Source organism: Peromyscus leucopus, chromosome 3 (genome assembly GCF_004664715.2).
Source record: "Peromyscus leucopus breed LL Stock chromosome 3, UCI_PerLeu_2.1, whole genome shotgun sequence".
Classification (NCBI taxonomy): domain Eukaryota; kingdom Metazoa; phylum Chordata; class Mammalia; order Rodentia; family Cricetidae; genus Peromyscus; species Peromyscus leucopus.
Genome location: NC_051065.1, coordinates 45,484,302 through 45,508,157, shown reverse-complemented (window position 1 = coordinate 45,508,157; position 23,856 = coordinate 45,484,302). Strand labels below are relative to the sequence as shown.

The 23,856-nt window shown below is 44.9% G+C and overlaps 2 protein-coding genes across 6 annotated transcripts; both read left to right on the top strand.

Moving 5' to 3' along the window:
- Positions 1 to 721: 721 nt before the first annotated feature.
- Tmem139 (transmembrane protein 139) lies at positions 722 to 3,324 on the top strand. 2 transcript variants are annotated; one of them, XM_028876422.2, is made up of 4 exons: positions 722 to 900; positions 1,224 to 1,332; positions 1,831 to 2,092; positions 2,530 to 3,324. In XM_028876422.2, exons 3-4 carry the CDS (start codon positions 1,848 to 1,850, stop codon positions 2,927 to 2,929), a joined length of 645 nt encoding a protein of 214 aa, XP_028732255.1. In that variant the 5' UTR covers positions 722 to 900; positions 1,224 to 1,332; positions 1,831 to 1,847; the 3' UTR covers positions 2,930 to 3,324. The 2 variants fall into 2 exon arrangements, with proteins under 2 accessions (XP_028732255.1, XP_037059505.1); XM_037203610.1 differs by lacking the exon at positions 722 to 900 and adding an exon at positions 966 to 1,078.
- Positions 3,325 to 3,804: 480 nt separating this feature from the next.
- On the top strand, positions 3,805 to 22,445 carry Casp2 (caspase 2). 4 transcript variants are annotated; one of them, XM_028876464.1, is made up of 11 exons: positions 3,805 to 4,017; positions 6,375 to 6,525; positions 6,798 to 6,965; positions 7,115 to 7,196; positions 7,787 to 7,881; positions 8,170 to 8,346; positions 12,447 to 12,575; positions 16,579 to 16,669; positions 19,683 to 19,832; positions 19,981 to 20,090; positions 20,247 to 22,445. In XM_028876464.1, exons 1-11 carry the CDS (start codon positions 3,944 to 3,946, stop codon positions 20,376 to 20,378), a joined length of 1,359 nt encoding a protein of 452 aa, XP_028732297.1. In that variant the 5' UTR covers positions 3,805 to 3,943; the 3' UTR covers positions 20,379 to 22,445. The 4 variants fall into 4 exon arrangements, 3 of the variants coding, with proteins under 3 accessions (XP_028732297.1, XP_028732296.1, XP_028732298.1); XR_003735290.2 differs by having other exon boundaries at positions 3,876 to 4,017; positions 19,981 to 20,526; positions 20,770 to 22,445; XM_028876463.2 differs by having other exon boundaries at positions 3,876 to 4,017; positions 19,981 to 22,445.
- Positions 22,446 to 23,856: the final 1,411 nt, after the last annotated feature.

The window sequence follows — 23,856 nt, the reverse complement described above, 5'->3', positions numbered from 1 at the left end:
TTATATTTGTATTCTAGTCTCTCTTGGGTTTGCCCAATGCTAACGTGGTGAAGGAACAGAGTCCACTCTTCTGTTCTGGCTCTAGGACACAGCAGGGCCCCAGCCACCTCCTTCCCTCCCTCATTCTCACAGCCAGACCCACATCCAGAGCACTAGAGTGGGTACAGCCCCTGGTCAGGGCATAAACTCAACAGCACAAAGTTCCCCAGTGTCAAGAGTCCACTTACTTTCGGGGATTCAAAGAACATTGAAAGAAATCACTTCTCTTGAGAAACTCAAAGTAGAACAGGAAAGAAACAGAAGATACTATATAACCAGGCAAAAGCTGGAGCAGAGAAGAAGGGTGTGGTTACGCAGTGTAGACTCCAAAGCAGGCTTCAGCTAGGAGCTGGGTTTGTAAGAAGCCAGTTAATTGAGCGGGGAAGCAAGAGCACACCTCCGACTCTCCCCGAGACAAAGAATCCACAGACACAGCAGCAGAGGCAGGATGCACCACTCCGATTTCGACCATGGCTCCCTCTGTACCCAGCATTCTAAATACGCCACGGTCTCTGCTCCAGTCATTCAGGAAAGACAAGTACAAAACGAACCTGAAGGTACTTTGTGCTTAGGATTGTGATCAGCACCCAAGATGCCTTGAGTAAAAGGACGGAAAGACTAATTCCGATTCCAGTCCTAAGTACAAAGACCATTGAGAGGGAGGGGGCAGGACTTTGGTGGTGGGTGAAGGGAAAGGTAAGGTGGAGCAGTAACAGGACAGTCTTGGGAGAACGGGGTGGAGAAAAACTAGGCCCGAAGGAAGGATTGGGGCAGAGGAGAGGGTGGGGCAAGTGGGCTCCTCCTTCTGTCCCTGATTTCCAGGTCTGAGACCGGTTTTCTGCGTCCTTCCGAAAGAGACAGGTGAGCCAGAGCTCCTGGGGCCTCCTGAAGGGGCGGGGCGCGGCGCAGGCGGCTGGCGTCTGGCTGGTGTGGGCGGAGAGGGTCTGCGAGTTCTTGCTACACCGAACTCAGGACACTGGGAGTTTGCCCGGTGGGAGCTGTCTTGAGATTGACTGTTGGCTTTTTTCTCAGAGAAAAGGTGTCCCCTTCCTACACACCTCCCAGTCTCTGTGCTGACAGGAAACTTGAAATCAGAGCTTAATGACTTGGGGGAAGAGGCTTGGGTCGGGACTACGTGGGGTGCAGAAAGTCATTAGGTCTTTCTAAGATTCTTTCTCCCTTAGTTGGTGTCCCTGGGGCCTTGTGTGTGGCCTTGTGTCTGGGTTCACATTCTCCTCCATCCAGAGCATGGGTTGACTCAGCTGTAGCAGACAGCAGAAGTCTGGCTGACAGGTAAGTGATGGGCCCTCTCCCTGTGTCCAGCAGGGCCATACTGGGGGGGCCTCTAACTGGGAGGAGAAGAATGAAGGTCTGACCAGAACAGGAAAAGGGAAAGGCCTGACCCATCACCTGGATTCCAGAGATGCCTGTGTGCAGAGGCCACAGGCAAGGTAACTGGCCCTGGATCCTGCATGGTGTTCGTGGGAGCTGGAAGGGGGACTGCAGGGGGGGGGGCAGAAAGCAAGGAACACAGCAGGCAGTGCCATGGTGACCGTAGTAAAGTCACATGAGGCTGAGAGTCCGAAGTGGACTAGTTTCCCAGCTTCCCACACCGATAACCTAGAGAGAATAATGGAGGCCTCTCCCCCTTCCCCCGAGGCCCTGAAGATCATTTCTTTCAGACTGAAAACCAACCGGGAACCTACACAGAGGAGCATATTTTTACTTTGGGGTCTGGCACTGCTGGGGTGCCAATGGCTAGCTAACACACAGCTGCGTGTCTTCCTGCAGGTGCCCTGGGAGGGACCATGGTGCCGAGGCAGTTGTGGGGAAAACTGAAGCAGCCGTTTCTCTTCCTGAGCAGCGCCTCGCTCCTCCTGGGTCTGGCTTTACTGGTCATCCAGCCTGATGTGGCCCCTGCTTCTTATTTCTTCCTCTGCTTGGCTGGCTTCTGCTTTCTGGCCTGCCTCCTGGCCTGCGTTGTGGAGCGGGGCCTCCAATCCAGGCAGCGCTCAAGGCAGACTGAGAATCCAGAGGCCTCGGTCAGTGCACGGTGAGTTAATGGGGAGAGCAGGATGACAGGAAAACGCCCTTAGGCCAGTGGTTCTCAACCTTCCTAAGGCTGCGTGCGACCCTTTAATACAAGTGCCTCATGTTGTGGTGACTCCCCCAACCATAAAATTATTTCATTGCTACTTCATAACTGTAGTTTTGCTACTGTTACGAACCATGATGTAAATATCTGATATTTGTAGAATACCCGATTAGACTTCCAAGGGGCCATGACCCACGTGTTGAGAACCACTGCTCTAGGCCCTTATTCCCTCCATGCCTTTGGTTTCTTAAGCCGAGATTCTGCTTTCCTCTGTCACTGGTATTATTAAGAGCAACAGTCAGCAGACAATAGATGGTCTTTTGCAAGAGTGGAAGAGAAAAAGAAAAAAGACTCCTTTCAGGCAGCCACTAATGACCCTATTTCTCCTCCCACAGGGACAATGCAGCTTTTGAGGTGCCAACCTATGAGCAGGCGGTGGTGGTGATGGACTCACAATCACAGCCCCACCTCCAAGAGCTGGAGCAACCACCTCCTTACAACAGTGTTGTAATATCCCCAGGAGCAGAGGGGGCGCAGCCTAGCCAGCTCGAGAGGCCCAGCCCAGGAAGGCTGAAAAGGCGAGTGGGCTCCGAGGGGACAATGACTCGCAGAGGAAACCCTGGAAGACCTCTTCGACTTAGGGGTCCACGAGTTGTGTCCACTGCTCCTGATCTGCAAAGCTTGCGGGTGGCCCCCAAATTGGAGCCCGCTACTCCACCGCCTGCCTACGAAGTCTGTTTTGTTCACCCAGACGATGACAATGTTTTCTATGAAGATAAAAGGATACTTCCCTAAGCGATGCTCTCAGAACCTGTCGTTTCTGCACTCATTTGCCCAGCATGTCCTAATATCTACTTCATCAGAAACTGGTTTGGCCCGGACATCACAAATGGGACCTTCAAACCAGCGGGGAGTCAGGCTACGGCAAGTCCTTCCCAGTTGAGACACAGGTGGCACACCTGGATTCTTCTGGAAACATTCTGGAGCCTACCTGATGACCAGCATTTCGAGGTGATCAAGAGAAACCGGAGCGGCACCTCGGAGTGACAGCTGTGCTTCATCAAGCCTCGCTTAGATTCCTGGTGGGGTATATTACCTACCAGGGTAATGAGAGAGTCTAAGAGTGAGGGGAGCTGAATGGTTTGCACAAGAACTGGAGGCTAGTAAAACCATCAAGAGTCAAATCCCAATTCCAGTGCCTATTGTTTTCAATACCAACTGGGCAATCCACACGACTTGATAATCTCGTCTTGGGACAACTGGTAGAGAGAGAGAGAGAGAGATCTAAATACAGACAGAACGGGAGGCCACACAGGGTAGGATCAGTGCGGCCAAGAGCACCCCCAGCTTCGGAGAAGCGCGCCTTCTAGTGCTTCCCATTTTCCTTGCACCCCGACCCTGGAAGTTCTAGGCGAACAATGAGGAGAAGCCCAGCCCCCTTTGGTCTCCTGGAAGTTATTGCATGAAGGGGAGGGGGTGGGAGGTGCCGGGGGGGGGGAAGGGGGCTGCGGTTTCCGCGGGAATCCATAGCCAATCAGACCCCCCGGTGGGAGAAGCCCCGCTCTTTTCCCCGCCCTTTCCCGTTCCTCCCTGAGCCTCCTCTCTGCTCATTGGATTGCGCGGGCCCCCCGCGAGCCGTGTACGCTTGCGCGTGCCCCGGCGGGGGTGGGGCCTGCCGGCGCCGGGGCGGGGCGGTGCGCAGGCGCGGCGAGGGTGGGCGGCTGGGGGAGGGAGGCGGGGGCTGGCGGGGCCCGGGGTTTGTTTGTGTTGTGGGTGGTACGTGTGCAGCCCGCGGGGGAAAAGCTGGAAATGGACGCGCCGAGCGGGAGGTCGCAGTCCACGCTGCACCGGAAAGGGCTGATGGCGGCGGACCGGAGGAGCAGGTGAGGAGGGCAGGGCGCGGGAGGCGGCGGGGCGAGTGGCGCGGCCTCTCGGCCTGGTCCCGCGTGGGCAGAGGCTGCGGCAGCCTCCCTTTGTCCGGCGCAGGGGAGTCTGTACCAGAGTGGGTCTTGTCAGTCCCGCCAGATCTCGCCTGCGGCGGCTCTGGGAAAGATGCTCCGTCCTTTACCCTCTGGTTCTCGCCGGAGGGTGTAAACTCGAGTCTCCTCCAAAGCCGAGGAGACCTTCTGCAGACTTCGCTGCTCGGCCTGGGGGCGCTTGTGGTTTGGATTGACTGTAACGTGACCTGCGCTGCTTTCCATATAATAGATGTTGGGCAGAGAACTCCACACAGGCGTAGGAGATTGGAATCCTTTGAGAGGGCTAGATGGTTCCCTTGTCTTCGCCTCCTCCCCAGTCGGTTTCGATGCAAACATGGCTCGGGAGGACAGAATGCAATGTTTCCTGTTCAAATCTGTAACATTAACTTAGAAACGGGAGCCTTCAGAGGACACAGAATCAAAACATTAGAATCCTCTCGACGTCGTTTCTCTTCATTCCCCTTTCCACGGGGTTCCTAAAATTCCAGGTGATTTTTGGAACTTTTGGAAAGTTCATATTTAAGCCTCTTCTCGTAGTTTGAAATAAAGGAAGTAGCAGGTGTGCGGAATGGGTGGTGCTTCAGATAAAAACCGGTGACTGCTTGGCTCAAAATTCAGGTCTGGGACATAAGAGGGTTCAGAACTGGAGTCAGTAAGTTGTGCGTGTGGATGAAATTGTCCAGGCAAGAGACTTTTTTTTGCAGGGGAGTCCTAGTGCCTTGTCAGCATTTAAAGGCTACGGGGCTGTAATCCTGGCACCCTGGTGGCTGAGACAAGAGGGTCAGAACCTCTAGACTTGCTTGGTCTACACACAGCTCCAGGCCTAGTCCTATCCAAGGGAAGGGGGTAATGGGGAACAGGTCAAATGCCCTCTAAAGGAAACCAGAGTGTGTTGAGCTGTGTGGCCCTGGAGAGAATGTAGTGTGGAAGCTAAGAAAAGACAACCTTTGAAGAAATGGATGTTCCTGATGAACTAAGAACTCTGCTGTACCATTGATTATGTGCCTGAGGATATGCCCAGCCAGTAGCTGCAGTGTTAATTTTATTTTCATCAGATTTTATATTTAGCCTCATCATTGTGTTTTTACTTGTAAGATGATTCTTAACTGAAGTTTTAAATTCATGTAGATGTAGTTATAGCAGGTTCCAGTGAATTTAGAAATAGCGGATACATTCTAAATACTTGATCTGCCTGTGTACCTCTTGCTAACACAATTTCACAGGACCCTGTTTTCCCATCTAACTGTTGACCTCTAGCTCAAGGAGTCTTTAAGATAGGGCATTTGACCAATGCTTGGTATTTCACTGATGGAAAAATGCTTATTTGCTCCCCTGTATTTTACCCCCTTTGAAATCAGGATGCATCTAAAATGTTTGTTGTATAAAGTGAACCTGTTACAATATCACCTCTGCTACCATCAGACCTTAAGCATTGTCTTGTACTAAACAATCTGGAGGTCCGGATTTATATATATTGGGCACATAAAGGACAAATATTGGAAATGGAATTTTTCTATTCATGAGCAGAAGCAGGTCTCTTTCCAAACTTGAGAACAAAACTAGGGACTCTGTCAGATACAGCTATTGCTGGTAACCTAAATCACCAAAATAATCAAACCATGGCTTGCCCTATCCTTGTGATTACAAGTTATGTCGTGATCATCGTTGGTATCTATCTACTGTGGCTTTGTCAATTTCTGCTTACCTATACCTTGTATTATTTTGATCATTTTTTTAGTATTTATCGTGGAATTGTAAAATATTTTTGATATAATTTATGTAAGCAGTCTAGAGAACGTGTGTGTGTGTGTGTGTGTGTGTGTGTGTGTGTGTGAGAGAGAGAAACATGGCTGTTGGCTTTACATTTTCTATTTTATTTCTGCCCTAAGATCATTTTTGACTTAGGTTAGTTTCCTAAGGAAAAAAGTATGCCGTATTTTCTGAAGTTTAGAGCTTGCCTATCCAAGGGATGTTTCCTCTCTTGGATATACCTGTGCTTCTTTATATTAATTTGACCAACATAGCTGCTTCCTCTCCTAGTCAGATCCTTATTTCAGATAGTCTGATGTAAACTTTCTCTAGAGAATTAAACCTAATTTCCTTAGGGTCACTATGTTACTCCTTAGTACATTTTGGTTTAAAGAGATTTAACAAAATATGCCTCATCTTCTCCTGAGTCCATTTTGTTCCTACCCACCTCTCTTCTCCTCTTCTGTGTCCAGGCTTACCTGACAATCCCTCTGTCTGCCTTCTTTCTGTAGGATCCTGGCAGTCTGCGGTATGCATCCTGACCATCAGGAAACTCTGAAAAAGAACCGCGTGGTGCTGGCCAAACAGCTGCTGCTGAGTGAACTGCTGGAACACCTCCTAGAAAAGGACATCATCACTTTGGAAATGAGGGAGCTCATCCAGGTATCGAGGTGAAAAAGGCGCCAAGAAGATAAACTGGTCTTAGGGGTGGGGCGGAGAAAACCTTTGAAGAGGATGTGCTTCCTGGCGAAGGAAATGGAATGCCCTTCTCAGCCTTGAGAATGTGACAGAAAAAACGTCACCTGTGCACACTCACTCTGCAAAAAGGAATTCCTAAGATGAATGAGAACACTGCTTAGAAAACTCATGTGGAAAAATAGCATTTATAACAAGATAAGTAAATGTAATGTGATGTTTTATTTTTTGTGCCTTAGGCCAAAGGGGGCAGTTTCAGCCAGAATGTGGAGCTCCTCAACCTGCTGCCCAAGAGGGGTCCCCAGGCTTTTGATGCTTTCTGTGAGGCCCTGCGAGAGACCAGGCAAAGTCACTTGGAAGACTTACTGCTCACAACCCTCTCTGATATTCAGCACGTACTTCCGCCGGTATGAAGCCCTAGAAATGTATCATCCTGGTACGGGTTAGGTTGACCAGAAAGGAAGTGGATGGAGCAGGGGGCCCAGGGAGAGAGGAACTGGATTTTATTTCATTTGGACAGAACCATCTCTCTAAGGTGAATCTTGATTTCTTACAGTTGAGCTGTGACTATGACACAAGTCTCCCTTTCTCGGTGTGTGAGACCTGCCCCCCTCACAAGCAGCTCCGCCTATCCACAGGTGAGAATGAATGGGACAAAAGGACTCTTCCCACACTGACTTACCTGCTTTCTGAATGATGTCTGATTTTCCCTTAAAGGTGAGGTGTATTTCATGATAGGAACAGTTCTTTATGAACTTTTGACGTGCTAACAGGGCAGGTTAGAGGGATATAAGTTGAACCCATTTCCCTCCATCACAGGTAATATTCTTCAGAACAGTTGGCTTTTTGTGCAACTTATTCAGGTGGGAACTATGATTTCCTGTGTGAGATATGACTTGTCTTTTCTTTAAAGCCAAACAAGAAAAGGCCACTACACTCAGGGCTCCCTATATATACCGAGGTGATTATAACCAGGCTTGTCTCAGAAGCCCTTTCCATCATTCAGCGAGTTGAGTATCTTCTGTGTGAAGCCACATGTGGGGGCCTAGGGATGAGCAGAAGCCAACAGGGTCTGTGCCAGCATGAGGCTTACGTGTTGGAGGAAAAAGAACAGTGTTCATTCAAGCTTCAGTTTAAAGGGCAGCCTGCAGCTAAAATGATGAATTAGGGGAATTGTAAAGAGCAGTGCTGAAATGTCTACTAGCTTTTGGCATTCTCCCTACCACAGGTACTACGGAACACTCCTTAGATAATGGGGATGGTCCTCCCTGCCTTCAGGTGAAGCCATGCACTCCTGAGTTCTATCAGGCACATTACCAACTGGTGAGTTTGCATAATTTCTAGGAGGGGTGGGGAGTCAGAGGCTTTTCCTGGTCTGCTGAACCTAGTCCGCATGTTTTCTTACTGCCTTGTCAGGAAGTCATTGCTGATTGGCACCTTTTTTCTTTGTACCTGGTATGGTGAAAAATAGCGGAAGTTGGATTTGCAGAGTTGTCTGCTTTGGGGATGAGGGTTGTTGTTGGGGTTGTGTTTTGAAATGGTTGATCTCACGGGGTAGCTGCATTGCCTGTCATCAAGAAGCTCATGGTCTAATTGCCCTCCTCCTTCTAGGCCTACAGGTTGCAGTCTCAGCCTCGTGGCCTGGCACTGGTGTTGAGTAACGTACACTTCACTGGAGAGAAAGACCTGGAATTTCGCTCTGGAGGGGATGTGGACCACAATACTCTAGTCACCCTCTTCAAGCTTTTGGGCTATAACGTCCATGTTCTACATGATCAGACTGCACAGGTATCTGAGGCTGGGAAGGCTGACATGTAAATCGGGGTGGGCTGCACTTTGGAGCTAGGTGCTTCTTCTGTTCCTCTCGTGCCTGCTGGATGTTTCTCACTCTGTCATGCTGTCTGAACATTGCCGTCTCAGGGTAGCTGTGCTTTCATGGAGTTCCATAGTCCAGGGTTGGGTTCCCACATATGTGTGTTCAGAAACTTGACTCCCAGTCACTCAGGAAGTAATGAGACTGAGATCCTTCCAGACAAACTCTGAAAGGATATTTATAAATCAGGCTACACAGGCATTTACTTCACAGTTGATACCATTACTTAAGATCTCAGTTACTGTTTAAATCATTACTTTTGGCAGATTCGGTTCTTGCAGTTGAAAAATATATGCAAATACTATTTAGTGATCGTCTGATGAAGTCAGTGTTGGATTGTTGTAGGGTAGGCTGCTTCTGGACAGATCTCATATGACCTGAGCATTTCCTTATAAGTGGGCTGGTCCTCACTCACTTTGTTCTGAGCTACACTGGTCACTTCGCTGAGGATTTCTATTTTGAAATTAATAAGAATCTATTTGTACATTACTCTAAACTATTTTTGTTCTATAATAATATGTTCCTAAACTTGGTCTTTGGGCTTATCAGAGGTATAATTTAAAATTCTAAGCCATGGTGAGGAAGTTGAATCAGCAGTTCAAGTTTAAGACCAGCCTTCTTTACATAGTAAGTTGAAGGGTGGCATCCAGGCTACGTGAGACCCTGTCTTTAAAAGAAAAGAAAAAACAATTCCCTTTGGCCCCTTGAGGTAGTAGAGGATCCTGGTTTTTGTATTGAGAATTTGTTGTGGTCATCTTGGCTGTCCCCCTCCTTGAGAAGAATTATGTATTTGCTATGCCTTGGGTGTGGCCAGTTTCACTGGTGGGTACTTCAGTGCTGTTCTTGACATGGTACTCCTGCCAGCATGGCCGTAATTGCCCATTTAATAGATCCATTCTTGCTTCAAAGCCATAGCTGGGAGTTGAGGTTGTGGCGCTGTGGTTAGAGCAAATACTTAGCATATGCAAAGCCCTGAATTCAATCCCCTGCACCAGGAAGGACAAAAGCCATGGTTGGAACAGCTGTTTTCCACCATCAAAGGGACTGAAGTAGGTCACTGGTCCACCTCAGTTACTTTTGAGGGAAGTGGACGGTCACCTAAACAGATTTGTGCTGTTACTTGTTTTCTAAGGGTATGGTCTGTCCATTCCTTATAATTTTCTAGGAAACCATTTTGTCATGGTTTTCTAAATAGTAAGTTTGACGATGGCTCTTAGATGATAAAGGACTCAGTACTGTGTCCCTAATATAGCTGAATGCTGCTGGTTTTTGAGACATTCAGGAGATGATGAGTCCATGAGCTGTGCTTTTTAAAGGCCATTTCCATTCAGGCAGTATCTAAGGCAGATTCAAGGGATTCTGAGTTCTCATTCCCAAGTTTTTCTGTCACTTGAGTTGCAATGAAGCTAAATTTTGAGCACCTTGTAATTTGAGGACTGTTAGCACACACAAAGATGTAATGTGGTTCTCAATTCAAGGATAGTTTGGATAATTGGAGTGAGCTCTCAACATCTGTATGTTCCCATGTATCACTAACAGAGCTAGAGCTTCTATTCTTACAAGAGGTGAAAGTAAAAACCACCTGAGTAGATGAGGTCAGAAAAGTGGATAGAGCAGGTGGATGTTACTGATGCTCCTAAGGGAGATAGGTTAGGCAGGAGAGCAGTGTGCAAATGATATGAACATGTCATAAGCCAGGTGGTTGCTGTGAATATCATACTTTGTTGCATTGGAAGGTGCAGAATGCCCTCTTCCAGTAGGGCCTCTCTGAAGACTGCCTTTTTATCATATGATTATTTACCAAGCAGAGAAACAGGACCAAGAAATCTAAGGCCCTCTTTTTTTATCATTATTAGTCCTTTTTGCCTAGTGATAATTCCCTTCAGATATAAAATAGTATAATTAATTATAGAGAATCTTTCTGCTGTTGGTGCTGAAGAGAACCCTAACTAGTGCTTTTACCACTCAGTTATGTATTCAGTGTCTGTCGTCAAATGTGTAGTGTGTCTACCTCAGGAGGTTACTTGACTCTTGAATCACAGTTTAACACATTAGCAAGTGAAGGTGTGTTCTAAAGTGGTAAATTTTACTCTCACCATATGCTATTGTTTTTTTAATTTGCATTTGGGTTACAGAAGGCTAGGAGAATATAAGGATGTGTGTTATCCCTGGAAAATGGCAGCTATCTATATAGCTTTGCATTTATTTGTAGATGATATACTCCGCATATGATCTCCAGCCCCCAGCCAAAATATCCCCAAGAGCTACAACCCCTGCTATTTATAGAAGTACTATACTCTTATAAAAAATAAGTCTACATATTGTTTTTTAAGGTATGTCACTTGTAAAAAATCCACCCAAATAACTAATCTATATTTGTTGAATGATTTATTTTACACTCGGTTACAAAGTATATATATACTTAGCTTTATTATCTTCCTTTCTTTTTACTGATATCATAATCAGCAAGTTTAGAATAGCCAAATATATATAATGTATATTATATATATAGTTTTTATTACATTCTTCAAGCAAAATTAACTTCTAACTAGACTCCATAGAGCACTTGTAGTTACTCATTCTTGTGAAATTATACATTTTATAAACAAATACTATGCTGTGGCTTGCTTCTACTTACCCAGAAAAATCTCTGCTTTCTCACCAAAACCAATTTCACCATCTCCAGTTATTACAGTGTATTCAAGCAGAAGTATCCAAACAGGCCAGGTATGATAATGAGTGTTTGTGATCCTTGCACTAGCTTAGGAGACTGAGGCAGGAGGATTGAGAGTTCAAACCCAGTACGGGCTGCATAGTAAGTTCTGGGTTAGCCTGAGCTACATAGAAAGGCCATGTCTTTAAAAAACAAAAGCGAAATAAAACAAAAAAACCTAAGTATTTCCAAGCAGATAGTTAGCAACTCTTTTGTTTGTTTTTGTTGTGTTTTGGTTTTGGTTTTGGAGACAGAATTTTTATGTGTAACAACCCTGGCTGCTCTAGAACTCACTCACTCTGTAGACCAGGCTGGCACAGAGATCCTCTTGCCTTTGCCTCCAGTATCCACAGTACCAGGATTAATGGTGGGTACCACCATGTCTGGTTTTGATTAACAGCTCTTAAACTTTGAAATACCAGAATTAGTAGGAGAGTTTATGAAAGCAGTTTGCTGAAGCTCAGACTTTCATGTTTTGTACAAGTTCTGGGTGCTGCTGCAGTCGCTGCTTTGGGAACTCACACCTTTAGAAACTCCAAAGCATGCACAGGTGAGCTGCTTATTGAGAGTGGAGGGGTGGTAAGTAGGAGGCTGTGTGCTGTGACTGCTCTGCTTAGGAGCAGATTCATCCTCATAGTATTTGCTTCAGATCTTGATAAGATGAACTGACATAATTTTTAACGTTTATGTGTTTGTGTTGACATGTGTTGAGGCGTGCGCATGTGTGTGTGTGTGTGTGTGTTTAGAGGTCCTAGGGTTGATTTCAGGGTTCTTTGGTCACTTTCTAGCTTACTTGTTGAAGCAAGGTCTCTCAGTTGAACTCAGAGCTTTCCAGTGTGACTGACTAATAGCTAGCCAGATTCCTCTAGGAATTCCCCCATGTCTGCCTTCAAGGTGTTAGAATTACAGGCAAGCCCTATGCCCACCCAGGATCACTCATGTTCTGGGATACAAGCTCTAAGCCTCGGACTTTAATGGCAAATCCCCTACCTGTGGAGCTATCCACACACACACTATGTAGCTTCTTTAGTAATTCACTTTAATGCAGCAGTTCTTACTATTTCAGTGATGCTGTGACTCCTTATTCAGAGGTTGATAACTGAAGTCATGTGCATTTTTCTTGTGAGTGCATAGTTTTCTTTAGCCCTTCAGAGAGTTGGTACCTTATCAGTGATCATAGGAATGTACAGAAAAACACTTTTATGTTCTGTAGGTAGGGTTTCTTTCAAACATGCCAGAGGTTAGTGTCTACATTGATGCTAACTGTGGTGAACAACACTAGCAGGTGTCTCTGTCTTCTAGGAAATGCAAGAGAAACTTCAGAATTTTGCACAGTTGTCTGCACACCGGGTCACAGACTCCTGCATAGTGGCACTCCTCTCACATGGCGTGGAAGGTGGCATCTACGGCGTGGATGGCAAACTGCTTCAGGTGTGTATAATTTTGTGGAAGCTGAGCATTGAAAATAGGCCATTCTGCCTCCTGTCCGTCCATCCATATTAGCTGCTGCTCCCTTGCTGTGACCAAATACCTGACAAGAAGCTTCTTAAGGGAGGGTTTATTTGGGCTCATGGTTTGAAGGGGTGCTGTCCATCATGGCAGTGGGGACATAAGGCACTTTGTTATACCATGTCAGCTGAATATTGAATACCCCCAGACATAGAAGTGCTTTTCAGAGTTGATTCATTTTTTATTTTATAGTCATCAATGCTAAGAATACTGCTTCACATGAATACATAGCATAAAATGGCAGATATATGTTTTGTGCTATTTCAGAAATTATTAGAAAAGCTGTCCCAATCCCAAGCCAAAATTCATTTAATAAATTTTTTATGAAACTCAATCTAGCAATTCAAACAGCAATTTTTAAAACCAAACATTCAAACAGTACAGTTCAAAGATTACCAGTCTTATATGTCTGTGCTGAAGAGTAACGGCAGAAAAATATTTAAAAATTTCTCTTTTTTTTTTTCTTTTTTGTTTTTTGAGACAGGGTTTTCTGTGAAACAGTCCTGGCTCTCCTGGAACTCACTCTATAGACCAGGCTGACCACAAACTCACAGAAATCCACCTGACTCTGCCTTCTCAGTGCTGGGATTAAAGGTGTGCACCACCACCATGCGGCTGAAAGTCCATTTTCTATAATTAGACCTTTATGCTTCTCTAAAGAGAAAACTTTGTATGTCCAGTAAAGACACTATGGGAATCTGAGCTAGGTGTTTAAGGCAGCTTTGCTGGCACATGCAGTGCATAGTGTCTATGTTACATGTTCAGAACTAAGGCTGAAATGATGTCACGCAATAGAACACCAACAAAGCACTAACAGAAACACCTCAGGTTCATTATGCATTTGAGTTTAAATGAATTGTTGGTTATTGTTCATGCAGAAACCTTTTGATAAATTTAGACCTCTTATGAAGTTGTGACCTATAGTTTAAGTAACTGGTCTAGGGGCTAGAAAGATAGCTCAGCAGTTAGGGGTACTTACTGCTCTTTTAGGGGACCCACACCCCATTCCCAGTACCCACATCAGTCAGCTCAACACCCTCGTTACAGTTGGAGACTATCCAATAGCTTCTGTCTTCTGTGGGCATCTGCAAGCACATGGTGTAAATGAACTAATGCAGGCACACATACACATAAGTAAAAATAATCAATTTTTAAAAGAAAAAAAGAAACTGTTCTTGATGATTTTAAGTCCTGTCCTAAGATGTTGGCTGTTTTTTACTCTTTTAGGGGGCCAGCCACCCAGCTCTCAAATAAATCCCACTTGGAGGCTTATTCTTAATTACAAATGCCCAGCCTTAACTTGGCTTCTTTCTTGCCAGATTTCTTTAACTTTAAGCTAGCCCATCTACCTTTTCCTCTGGGCTTTTCCCATTCTCTTACTTGTGTAAATCTTACTCTTACTCCATGACTTGCTGGGTGACTGGCTCCTGGTGTCTTCCTTCTCTGGCTCCTCCTGTTCAATTCCCTTTTCCCAGATTTCTCCCTCTATATATTCTGTCTCCTGCTTTACTATTAGCCATTCAGCTCTTTATTAGACTGTCAGGTGTTTTAGACAGGCACAGTATCACAGCTTCACAGAGTTAAACAAATGCAACATAAACAAAAGTAATACACCTTAAAATAATATTCTACAACAATAAGACACCCAAACACACAACTTTTTAACTATAACCTGTTTCCAGTTCTCTTAAGACTTAATGGGCATCTCTTGGAAAAAAAAAAAAAAAGTATCTGCAAGAATCTCCTAGGTTTTACCTGTTTAAACACTGTTCAACAGGATGAGCTTAAAGTATTGTGGGACTGGGGGTAAAATTACAAACAAACAATTAATACTCAATATACAGTGACAGAATAACCATTTCTGTTCCAACAAGAAAAGGAATGGGGTCATAATAAGGAAAGTGGATGAAAACAAGAATGAAACCCTCCTGAGTGAATACAACACCACGAAGCTCCATGTTCAGCATCTGTGGTTCCTTACTGCATCATTTGCTCCAACTAATGTGATAAACTTGTCCTTCCAGCTCTAGTGTATGGCTTATATGGGCTCTTTGGGGCCTGCATCACTGGGTGCCAACAGCTTTCCTTAGCAAAGATCCCATGTTTCTGGTTCCCCTATTATGTGGGCTCTCCATTACAACTTAAACTTCACTTTAACTTAGATCCACTCAGGAGTTCCATACAGGTATCCAGCCCTGCTGAGGCTACACATTGCCTATCCATGGTGGCTTTTCTGGTACCTTGGTGCAAGTATCTGTGATTACACCTCACTCTGCTGCCAGCTTGAGGTGCAGGCTGGCCCTCCTGAGCCATAGCTTCAGCAGCCTCTGCTCTTCTAGCTGAACCTTGGAAAGTACTTCCATGGGTATCCTGTATCCAGCAGGGAATGCCTAAGGATTATTTTTTCAGGTACTCTCCTTTGTATGAATTTGTACCCTCAACCTTGGAACTCTCTTGGTTGGGATCTTACCCCAACGCACCTTTCCTCTTGTCCAATGCAGAGTTCAAATTTTGCTTCAGTGGCTCTAATAGAACTCTCTCCCATGATGTCTAGCACTGGGTTCTATCCTCCTTGAGAACCTATGACATGGGAGTCTGAGAAATTCTGGTGATAAAATAAAGAACTCCCACCCTGTCCTTAAATTAACTTGAACCAAACTCAAGAGCCTTTCTTCATAAAACTTCATTTTTATATCTTTATGTTGTATACTTCACTCACTATAAATGTGGGTAAGTTTAATGAGTGATAACCGTGTCGCACAGCCTGAATGTTATGCTAAAATAGATTTTGCTAAACCAGTTAGTCCATTATTTTAAATTCAACCTCAAGTTTTCAAGATATGGACAGACTACATCTATATTCCTCACCAGAGCAGAGCACAGTGTGATCTCATCAGAGTCCTTGTTTTGTGGTCTCCTGAGCCTAGCCTGTGTTTGTATTTGTCTTTGCACTGTGGTCTCTTGAATTCCCACTTAAATGGCCCATGAAGCCCTGCTTACACCATTTTAGGGCTTTCTAGCCTGCAGCTTCAGACTCTTTGATGTTCCTCCAACAAATTAGCTCCAAAGGCCTGTGAACCATGTGGGAAGATTTGTTACTGTATTGACCCCAGTCTCTGGCACCAGTTTTCATTATTAGTTTTCTTGAGCTGAGACCAAATGCTTAAGACGAAACAACTTGAGGAACAGTTTGTTTGGGCTCCCTGTTTGAGGGTATAATCTATAGGAGACCAGCTCCCACTTTTTTATGACAAGTAACTCTTGAGGAGAGAGGAATAAGAGCATTAGGTAGAAATGAGGCAGAGGGATAGAGGGGAGAGAAACAGAAACACAGGATAACCTCGGGAGGACCTGGATCAAAACCCACCAGCCCCTACTGTCTCTTCTAAAGGGCTATTTATAGGAATACCAAGGGGTGGAGCAAAAAGACCTTCCCCTAGCACAGCCAAGTATAGACCCTTCCAATCACCTAGTAACCATGTACATGGTCAGGCCATCCCCTAATGCAGCCCTGCTGGGTAAAGCAAGCTCAGATCTCACTAGGAAACCTTTGTGGGCCACTACAATAATCCACCATGGCAAGGAAGCCAACTCTTCCTGGGAGACAGCAGCACAAGGCTGCATACCTGCATTTGGGTAGATCACGCAGCAGAGAAGAAGAGATGCCGGCATATTTGGCTTTGTTTGCCCCAGACCCTTCTTTCAGTCTGAGTTCCTGGTCTTTCCTCCTCAATTAGTTCTTTCTGGAAATTCAGTGCCATCATGGGCACACTAAGGTGTGTCTCCCAAGGGGTTGTAAATCTAGTCCAGTTGACAAGATCGGCCGTCACCCCACCTTTCAGATGATGGCTGCGTTTGTATATATTGGACTTAAGGGGTCTCACTGGCTACCTAACTTCCCTTCTCCTTCATTTGTTTCTGGTAGCTCCAAGAGGTTTTTCGACTTTTTGACAATGCTAACTGTCCAAGCCTACAGAACAAGCCGAAAATGTTCTTCATCCAAGCATGCCGTGGAGGTGAGTGCCCTGGCAAACCAGCATCTGGGTGGTGGCTCCTGGGCAGCCTCCACCAGCTCTCACTCTGCTGTTTGCTCCTCTCAGGTGCTATTGGATCCCTTGGGCACCTCCTTCTGTTCACTGCTGCCACCGCCTCTCTTGCTCTGTAAGTGTCTCCCAATGCATGGGGTGTGCTAGGACTTGGGCAGCCCACGGCTCTCAGTCTGCCAGCCCTGAACACCTCCATATCTTGTTCTCAGGAATCTCCTGCCAGTATCTGCCTTTCTCCTAAGAACCCGGCCTCTTCTCTGCTTATTAACTGCAATGTACTTGGTTTTGTTTCTCATTCCAGTTCAGGATTTCTGCTTGTCTCTTCCAAATCTTCCTCTCTTATCCTTTTCCATTTTCTGTCTGTGCCATGTTCACGATGCCATGCACTTGCCTCCTTTCTTTACCATTCTCAGAGCATGCAGGAGAACAGTACAGCACCCATATCTGCCTCGGACTCTCCTGAGCTGCTTCTATCCTCCTCTTTCTTGCATGCAGTCTCTCCTACCCCTTTAAGAGCCAGGCCTGTGGAACATGGCTCAGAAGACAACACAGGCCTCCTTCTCATCTAGAAGAAAGCAGTAGTAATTAAGAGTCTAAATTCGGAATCAGATTGTGACTCTGCTTAATAACCATGTGAAGTTAGAGAAGTTCCTTCACATCTCTCCACTTCCATTTCCTTCTTAAACTGTGGGGAGTTATTATATACAATTTCTTTAAGCTGTTGTGATGATAAGTGAATTTGCACCTACATGCTTACTTGGCTTGTACCTGGCTCATGGTAAATCTGGAGAGAAAGCTAGCCATGGCTGTTAGAACGTGATTACCATCCTCAAATGCCTTATAGTTTGGGTTAAAGTTCACCATATCCAAACATGCAGATGCCTTATGTTTCCCTCGGGGTATATTTTAAGGTCCTGCAGTGTGACTAGGGCTATAAGTGATATCACAGAAGCAGAAGAAAATATCTAAGTGTGTCTTAAGTAGTATATGGACTACTCAGGAAATCAAGTATATGTGAAGGACAGCTTGCGGCTAGTTCTCATGCAAGGGTCAAGTTTGTACAATAGCAGCTTTGGGCTTACTCCCATGCACTCATAGCAGATCATTTTATCTGAGGTTGGTTTGAAGAGATATTTATGGATAGGGAAAGGCTTAACCTGGACCATGGATACATGCTTTTACACAGGTGTGGAGAAAGTCCCAGAAAAAGGGATGGTGTGGCATGACAAGCCCAAGATTATAAGATTCATCCTCTAGTTATACAGTGTGCTACCATGTCCCACATTATGTAACATAGCCACAGTACTCAGATCTAAAAAGCTCAGCATCTCTGTAAGCGATGTAGTGAGCTGTGGCCAATCACAGGCAGTTGCTCAAACTAATTGCAAACCTTTAGTCACAGTTGAGATTTTGAGCTTTAACAGATACTACTTTGGGGAGTTTAACTGTGAAATAGTGTGGTGCATTTTTCAGGAAAGTTACCATGAAGGAACTGCACTAAGAAAAGAGCATGTAAAGGCAAGCCTTTTCATCTATAGAAAAGCCAGAGCACTGCTTTACACACAGTAGCACTTAAAAGTTATGAGATGTATGTCTAAAAATTGAAATAGTATAGAAAGCAATTGTGAAGAAAAGATGATAATGTTTACTGAATAATAGGCCTGAAACTCGAAGGCAAGATGCAAGCTCTCCATCCCTTAAAGGATATGCATAGCCTGGCCAGATCGCTTAAGAGGCAGTAACAAAAAGAAAATGTTAGTGGTCATTTTCTTCCCACCTCAGAATTATATGTAGTGCTAGGGCTGGATGAAGAAAGCTTCTTTTCTGGAGTCATTTGAATCTTTTGTTATGCCTGTCCAGTCCATATCTAAAGTCCAGTCCATTAAAGTGTGACCCGAAGCCAATGCTTCTTTGACGATTTGAACTTGCCAATCCTCCTGTGATACAGTGACTCCCGAACTAGAGTGTGAGCTTGATGAGAGCATGGTGTTTTGGTTTGGCTTTTTGTTTTGTTCTCCTTTGTTTTTAACTCAGTATGTCCCTAGATCTTAGATCATGGTAGAAGACAGTGCCTGGTACATACATGTACGATGCTTAATTGAAAAAAAAAACAAAAAAAACTTTTTTTGAGTTAATGAGCTTTTCCCAAAAGTTCTTGGAACATCAGTTCGTTATGCTCTTGAGAATCTTACACAGGACATCCTGTGGAAAGCCACGCTCTTACGTATGGTGTGCTGACATGTGCACCTTCACACTATTCTCATTCTACAGCCGTGATTACTGCCTAACCCTAAAATAAACAGCAGCCTGTTGTTAGTTCATTTTGTAGGAGAAAATACTCAGTTTTGTTCTAATTTTAAGTTCTCCCTTTTTGAACTTCTCTAATCTTAGCCACCTGCTATAATTTGTCCTACAAACTTCATAAACCAGTAGTCTATTATAAAAAAGTTTTAGAAGTGTGAAAACCTCTGATCACACTTAGTCTCAGAGGTTTTTTTTTTTTAAACTGGGAACATAATTTGAGGTTGTAATTTTAATGTAGAATATGAATAGGAAGCAGATTTGTTTTTTCTTATAAGACTGAATATCACTATTTTATTGTCTAATACAGCAAAAAGAAGTTGTTATTTCTATACATTACTAACTGAACAAGTTAATGTGATGATTTCTGATTCCATTTGCAAGGAGTACTTTATTTGGCACTTTTATCCTTAGGCAGAATGAGATATGTTCAGAACTATATAGGTGCATGTGCCTGGCCTTTAGAAGTTACGCCTTGAGCAGTGGATGCGTGTCTAGAAAGTAATGACTTTTTCATTTTTTATTTATTTATTTATTTTTTTAGTTCATTAGCCATAGGTTGGAGCATCCGCTGAAAATGGTTCTGCAGTCGAGATTAGAGGGGACTTGGGTATACCCATGACAGATCTGTAAAAGACGGGAGAAAATAACAGCTTTGTCTCTTCTGTTGGTCTTTTTATAGAGGAGACAGATCGAGGGGTCGACCAGCAAGATGGAAAGAACCACCCACAATCCCCTGGATGTGAGGAGAGTGATGCTGGCAAAGAGGAATCAATGAAGATGAGACTACCTACTCGCTCGGACATGATATGTGGCTATGCTTGCCTGAAAGGTATTTTGAGACACAATATGAGTGTAGAAGATTATACTGTCCTAGACTTGGGTTTGTTTTGTTTCCATACCTGACTCGGGAAGGTAGAAGAGGCCATAGAAGTCTGTCTTTATGAGGATTGCCCTTGACCTTCACACCCCGGTTGTAGGCACTGCTGCCATGCGGAACACCAAACGGGGTTCCTGGTACATTGAAGCCCTCACTCGGGTTTTCTCGGAAAGAGCTTGTGACATGCACGTGGCTGACATGCTGGTTAAGGTAAGTCAGTGCCATCTGGTGCTACAAACCTTTATGTCTCCAGTGTTCTCCTTTCTTCCTGCCTTGCACACTTTATTAGTCTACACTTCTGGTTGGTCTGCATCGTGGGAGTACAAAGTGATCTCAGACTTCGGACCATTGGTTCTGCCTTCCCAGGTGAATGCCCTTATCAAGGAGCGTGAAGGCTACGCCCCTGGCACAGAATTCCACCGATGCAAAGAGATGTCTGAGTACTGTAGTACTCTGTGTCGGCAGCTCTACCTGTTCCCAGGCCACCCACCCACGTGATGCCACCTGCTGTTCATGTTGTTGGAGGCCACTGGACCGCTGGAGGCACAATGGAGCCTCCTCTTCAGGATGGTTTTTGTTCTGTCTACCCCCTCAGGGATAAGAGACTCTACCAGGCTTGTTTCCGGTCGGCCAGCTCCATCTTTGGGTATGAGACTTAGGACAGCTCTTCCAGTGTGGTGCTCTCCCCCTGTAGAGCCAGCTCTGAATGGATTTGTTGCCAGAAACATTTTGGCTACAGCCAAAGAGTCTGGAAAATGACATTATGAACACAGTATTGTTGTGGGGAGAGAGCATGTGGATTTCTCAATGTTTGATATTTCTGTTCCCAAGGCTCTTAGGGATACTTTGGTCATTGCTTTTTTTTTTTTTTTTTTTTACATCATTTAAGGTATCTCAGAGATCATCTCCTATCTTTTTTTCATATCTACAACCTCATTTGTCCCACAGTGAAGATTTGGAAGATGTCCCAATTTAATGTGGGTATGTTCATCTATCTTGATGAGGCAGAGAGACTTAGACCCTGCTACTGTGAGCAGAAGATCCTGTGCATACTTTTGAGTGTAGGCCTGAAGTGAAGGACCATCTCCTCAGCTTTACCCTGGGCTCCTTTGTGCTCTGTGCACCCACCCTTTGGCCAGAGCCTCGGGTCTGCATGCTGTGACACTGGAAGTTGTAGACAGTTCCCTGGTCATGCTTTCTTTGAATTGTCACTGAAATGAACCTTGTAGGCATTTCAGTATAAGCACGTGGTGATAGGTAGATGTGCTGTGTCTCACACTGTCACCTGTCACCAGGATGTCTCCTTCCTTACTGCGATTTCTGATGTGCAGTTAAACAACTTCATAGCCAGCCTCCAGGAAATTTCTTGCTTTGCACTGATTCCCCTCTTCATTTTCCTCCCATTCACTGTTTCTGCCAAGTCTGTGAAGTCCTCCTTTGCAGGATCTTCTGGCCACTGAAGGTGTGCTGTATCTTGTTCCTGCCATCTGCTTGAGCATGCAGTTCTTTCAGTGTTATGAGGCATTACCCCCTTCTCAGTCTGTGTGTTAGTGAGGATAGTAGCATACGTGATAGTCCACTAACCTAGAAGCACTTGTCTCTGCTTCTATGAAACTTTGTTATTCTTTAAAACCTTTTGCATTTCCATTTTTACTTCTCTCCCAGTTTATTCTCCACATAACAGTAGTTTCAGTTTTTAAAATATCTGATGATGTCACTGCCCTGCTTAGAACACTAGCTTCCTGTTACACCTCATCTAAAATTCAAATCCTTACCCCACTTTATGAGATCTGGCTCTCACCTTCCCTTTGGATCTCAGTAAATGGTGATTTCTCACTGTGCTCCGGCCCCTCTCAGTTCCTCCTTCACTGCCGCAGGTGTTTTGAGCACTTCTTTAGGATCGTGTCTGATTCTGGAGTCTAGTGGAGGCCTCTGGTCCGTGCTGTCCACGAGCAGTCTTCTGTACCTCTTCTGACTGCATCCTGGTAGCCCTTCATTGTGCTTACTGTGGTTTGTAAAGGCACATTTGCATGTTTTGCTTGTTGATACCTTCGCTACTAAGCTGAAAGCTCCCAGAGAGCAGAAACCATGTTTCTTACTTACTGTATACTCAGTACCTGGAACTTAACTAGGTCTTCAATGAATGTTTCTTGAATAAAGGAAAGAGGCAAGTAGCTAACTCTAGTTAAATCCTGCCTTTAACAATTTCTAAATTGCTATTATAGTATGCAGTTTAATTAGTATTTGTACTCTTCTGGTTTTTTTCAGGTGTTTTATTTTTATCAACTGATTTATTGTTTGTTTTTAAACCGTTTGAAGACATATCACGTGTGAGACAACTTCCTTCACATCTCCATGGTGCCCAGCATATTTGAGGCCTATGGTAGTTGAGGTGCTCAATTAATATTTGTTGTATGAACCAGGTGGTTTGAAGACTTGCTGCCAAATTCTGCCTTTGGGTCAGTATAGGATGCATATATTTGTGTGGTAGAATCTTCACACTTCCCACTGCCAAGATTTTGTATTGCCAGCAGGTGCCAAATAAATGTTGATACTTATTACTGATGTATGCCTGGTGTCTATTTTTGTAGCTGCTCAATCATCTAAAGCTTGTGTATTTCATTTCCTTACCCCTTACACTGCATCATTTCTCCTTCTCACAAGGCATGCCTAGATCTAAAAACCCCTGGAGTTTGCTATCACTATCTTTCAGTATGGCCAGATGTGGGCCTATCTTCACTGGCCTAACCCTGGGAGTTCTCATGTTCAAATGAGCTAGAGGAACAAGTAGTTAGTACTGGTTACAGCTTATTAGATTATGGGATGGAGGCTGAAAAAGCAGGTAGAGCTGAAAAGGGGAGGTAGAAGTGGGGAGGATACTGGAATTCCATTTTTCATTTGGCCCAAATTAGATTGAAGGTTTTTCAAAATAGACAAAAAGGTAGCAGATTCTAGGTGGGCCATAAGAAGATGTAAGCAATGGACTCTAAGTTGGGGTGCATGCATGGAGAGACAGATGGTTGAGTTGTGGCTAGGGAGGCTTGTGAGAAGCAGGACATTCTATTGGAGCATTGGAGTGTAAAGAGCTGTGGAAAGCTGCTGAGGGATGACGGGGTGTCCGTCAACCAGCTGAGTCAAAGCATGTCGCCAGCGAAGGGAGTGCAGGTGGGAGAACAGGGGCAAAGGAGCATAGAAAAAGAACAGGTAGCTCAAGTGAGGGAGGATACAACATTCTAGAAGTTAAGTAGACATAGGTACCCATTTTCAAGATAGCAAAGACAGGAGGTATGGTCTATTGGAGAATTACAGAGCAGTGCCCGCCTGAGCTGGAGTCCATGTCCTTCCCACCCGCCCTTGAATAAGGGTGTCAGGTTGAATTTCACAGCTCTCCTCCCTTCCCCCACTTACCTCTGCCAGGGGATTCTCTTCTAAAATTATCCCCCTCCCTGAGGTGGGGGCCGCCCTCTGCTGCCCTTCCCCATCCTGTTTTCTCAAACAGGAAAGGAAAACAGGAAGAAATGAAACTGTTCACCAGAGCAAAGCTGTAAGAAGGGGAGGGGAGTGTCTAAAGAGGAAGACCCAGGGCTAGAGCTGGTGGAGTGTTGCAGGCACCAACCTGGGAGCCTGCTTCCCTGGAGTGCCATAAGGGAGTCACTTCCCGTTTTTCCCCAGGAGAGACAAGGCTCAGAGACTGAGCTATCAAAAAAGAAAGGTAGGTAGGTTTGAGGGCATGTCCTCTAAAATCACATAACTCTGGTTTTATGGTAGTGCTGCCTTTAATGATGCTGAGACACTGGCTTAGGTAGCTAACAGTCTCTGTTTGTCCTTACCTTAAAAAAGGTTTATGTCTTAAATCACTGTAAGGGTTAAAAAGGACGATGCCAGGAAAATACTGTGTTCGACAAGACAGGTGAAAAACGGATATGACGACACCAGAAGGCCTGATCTGCAGAGCATGGGAAAAGATCAAGGATTC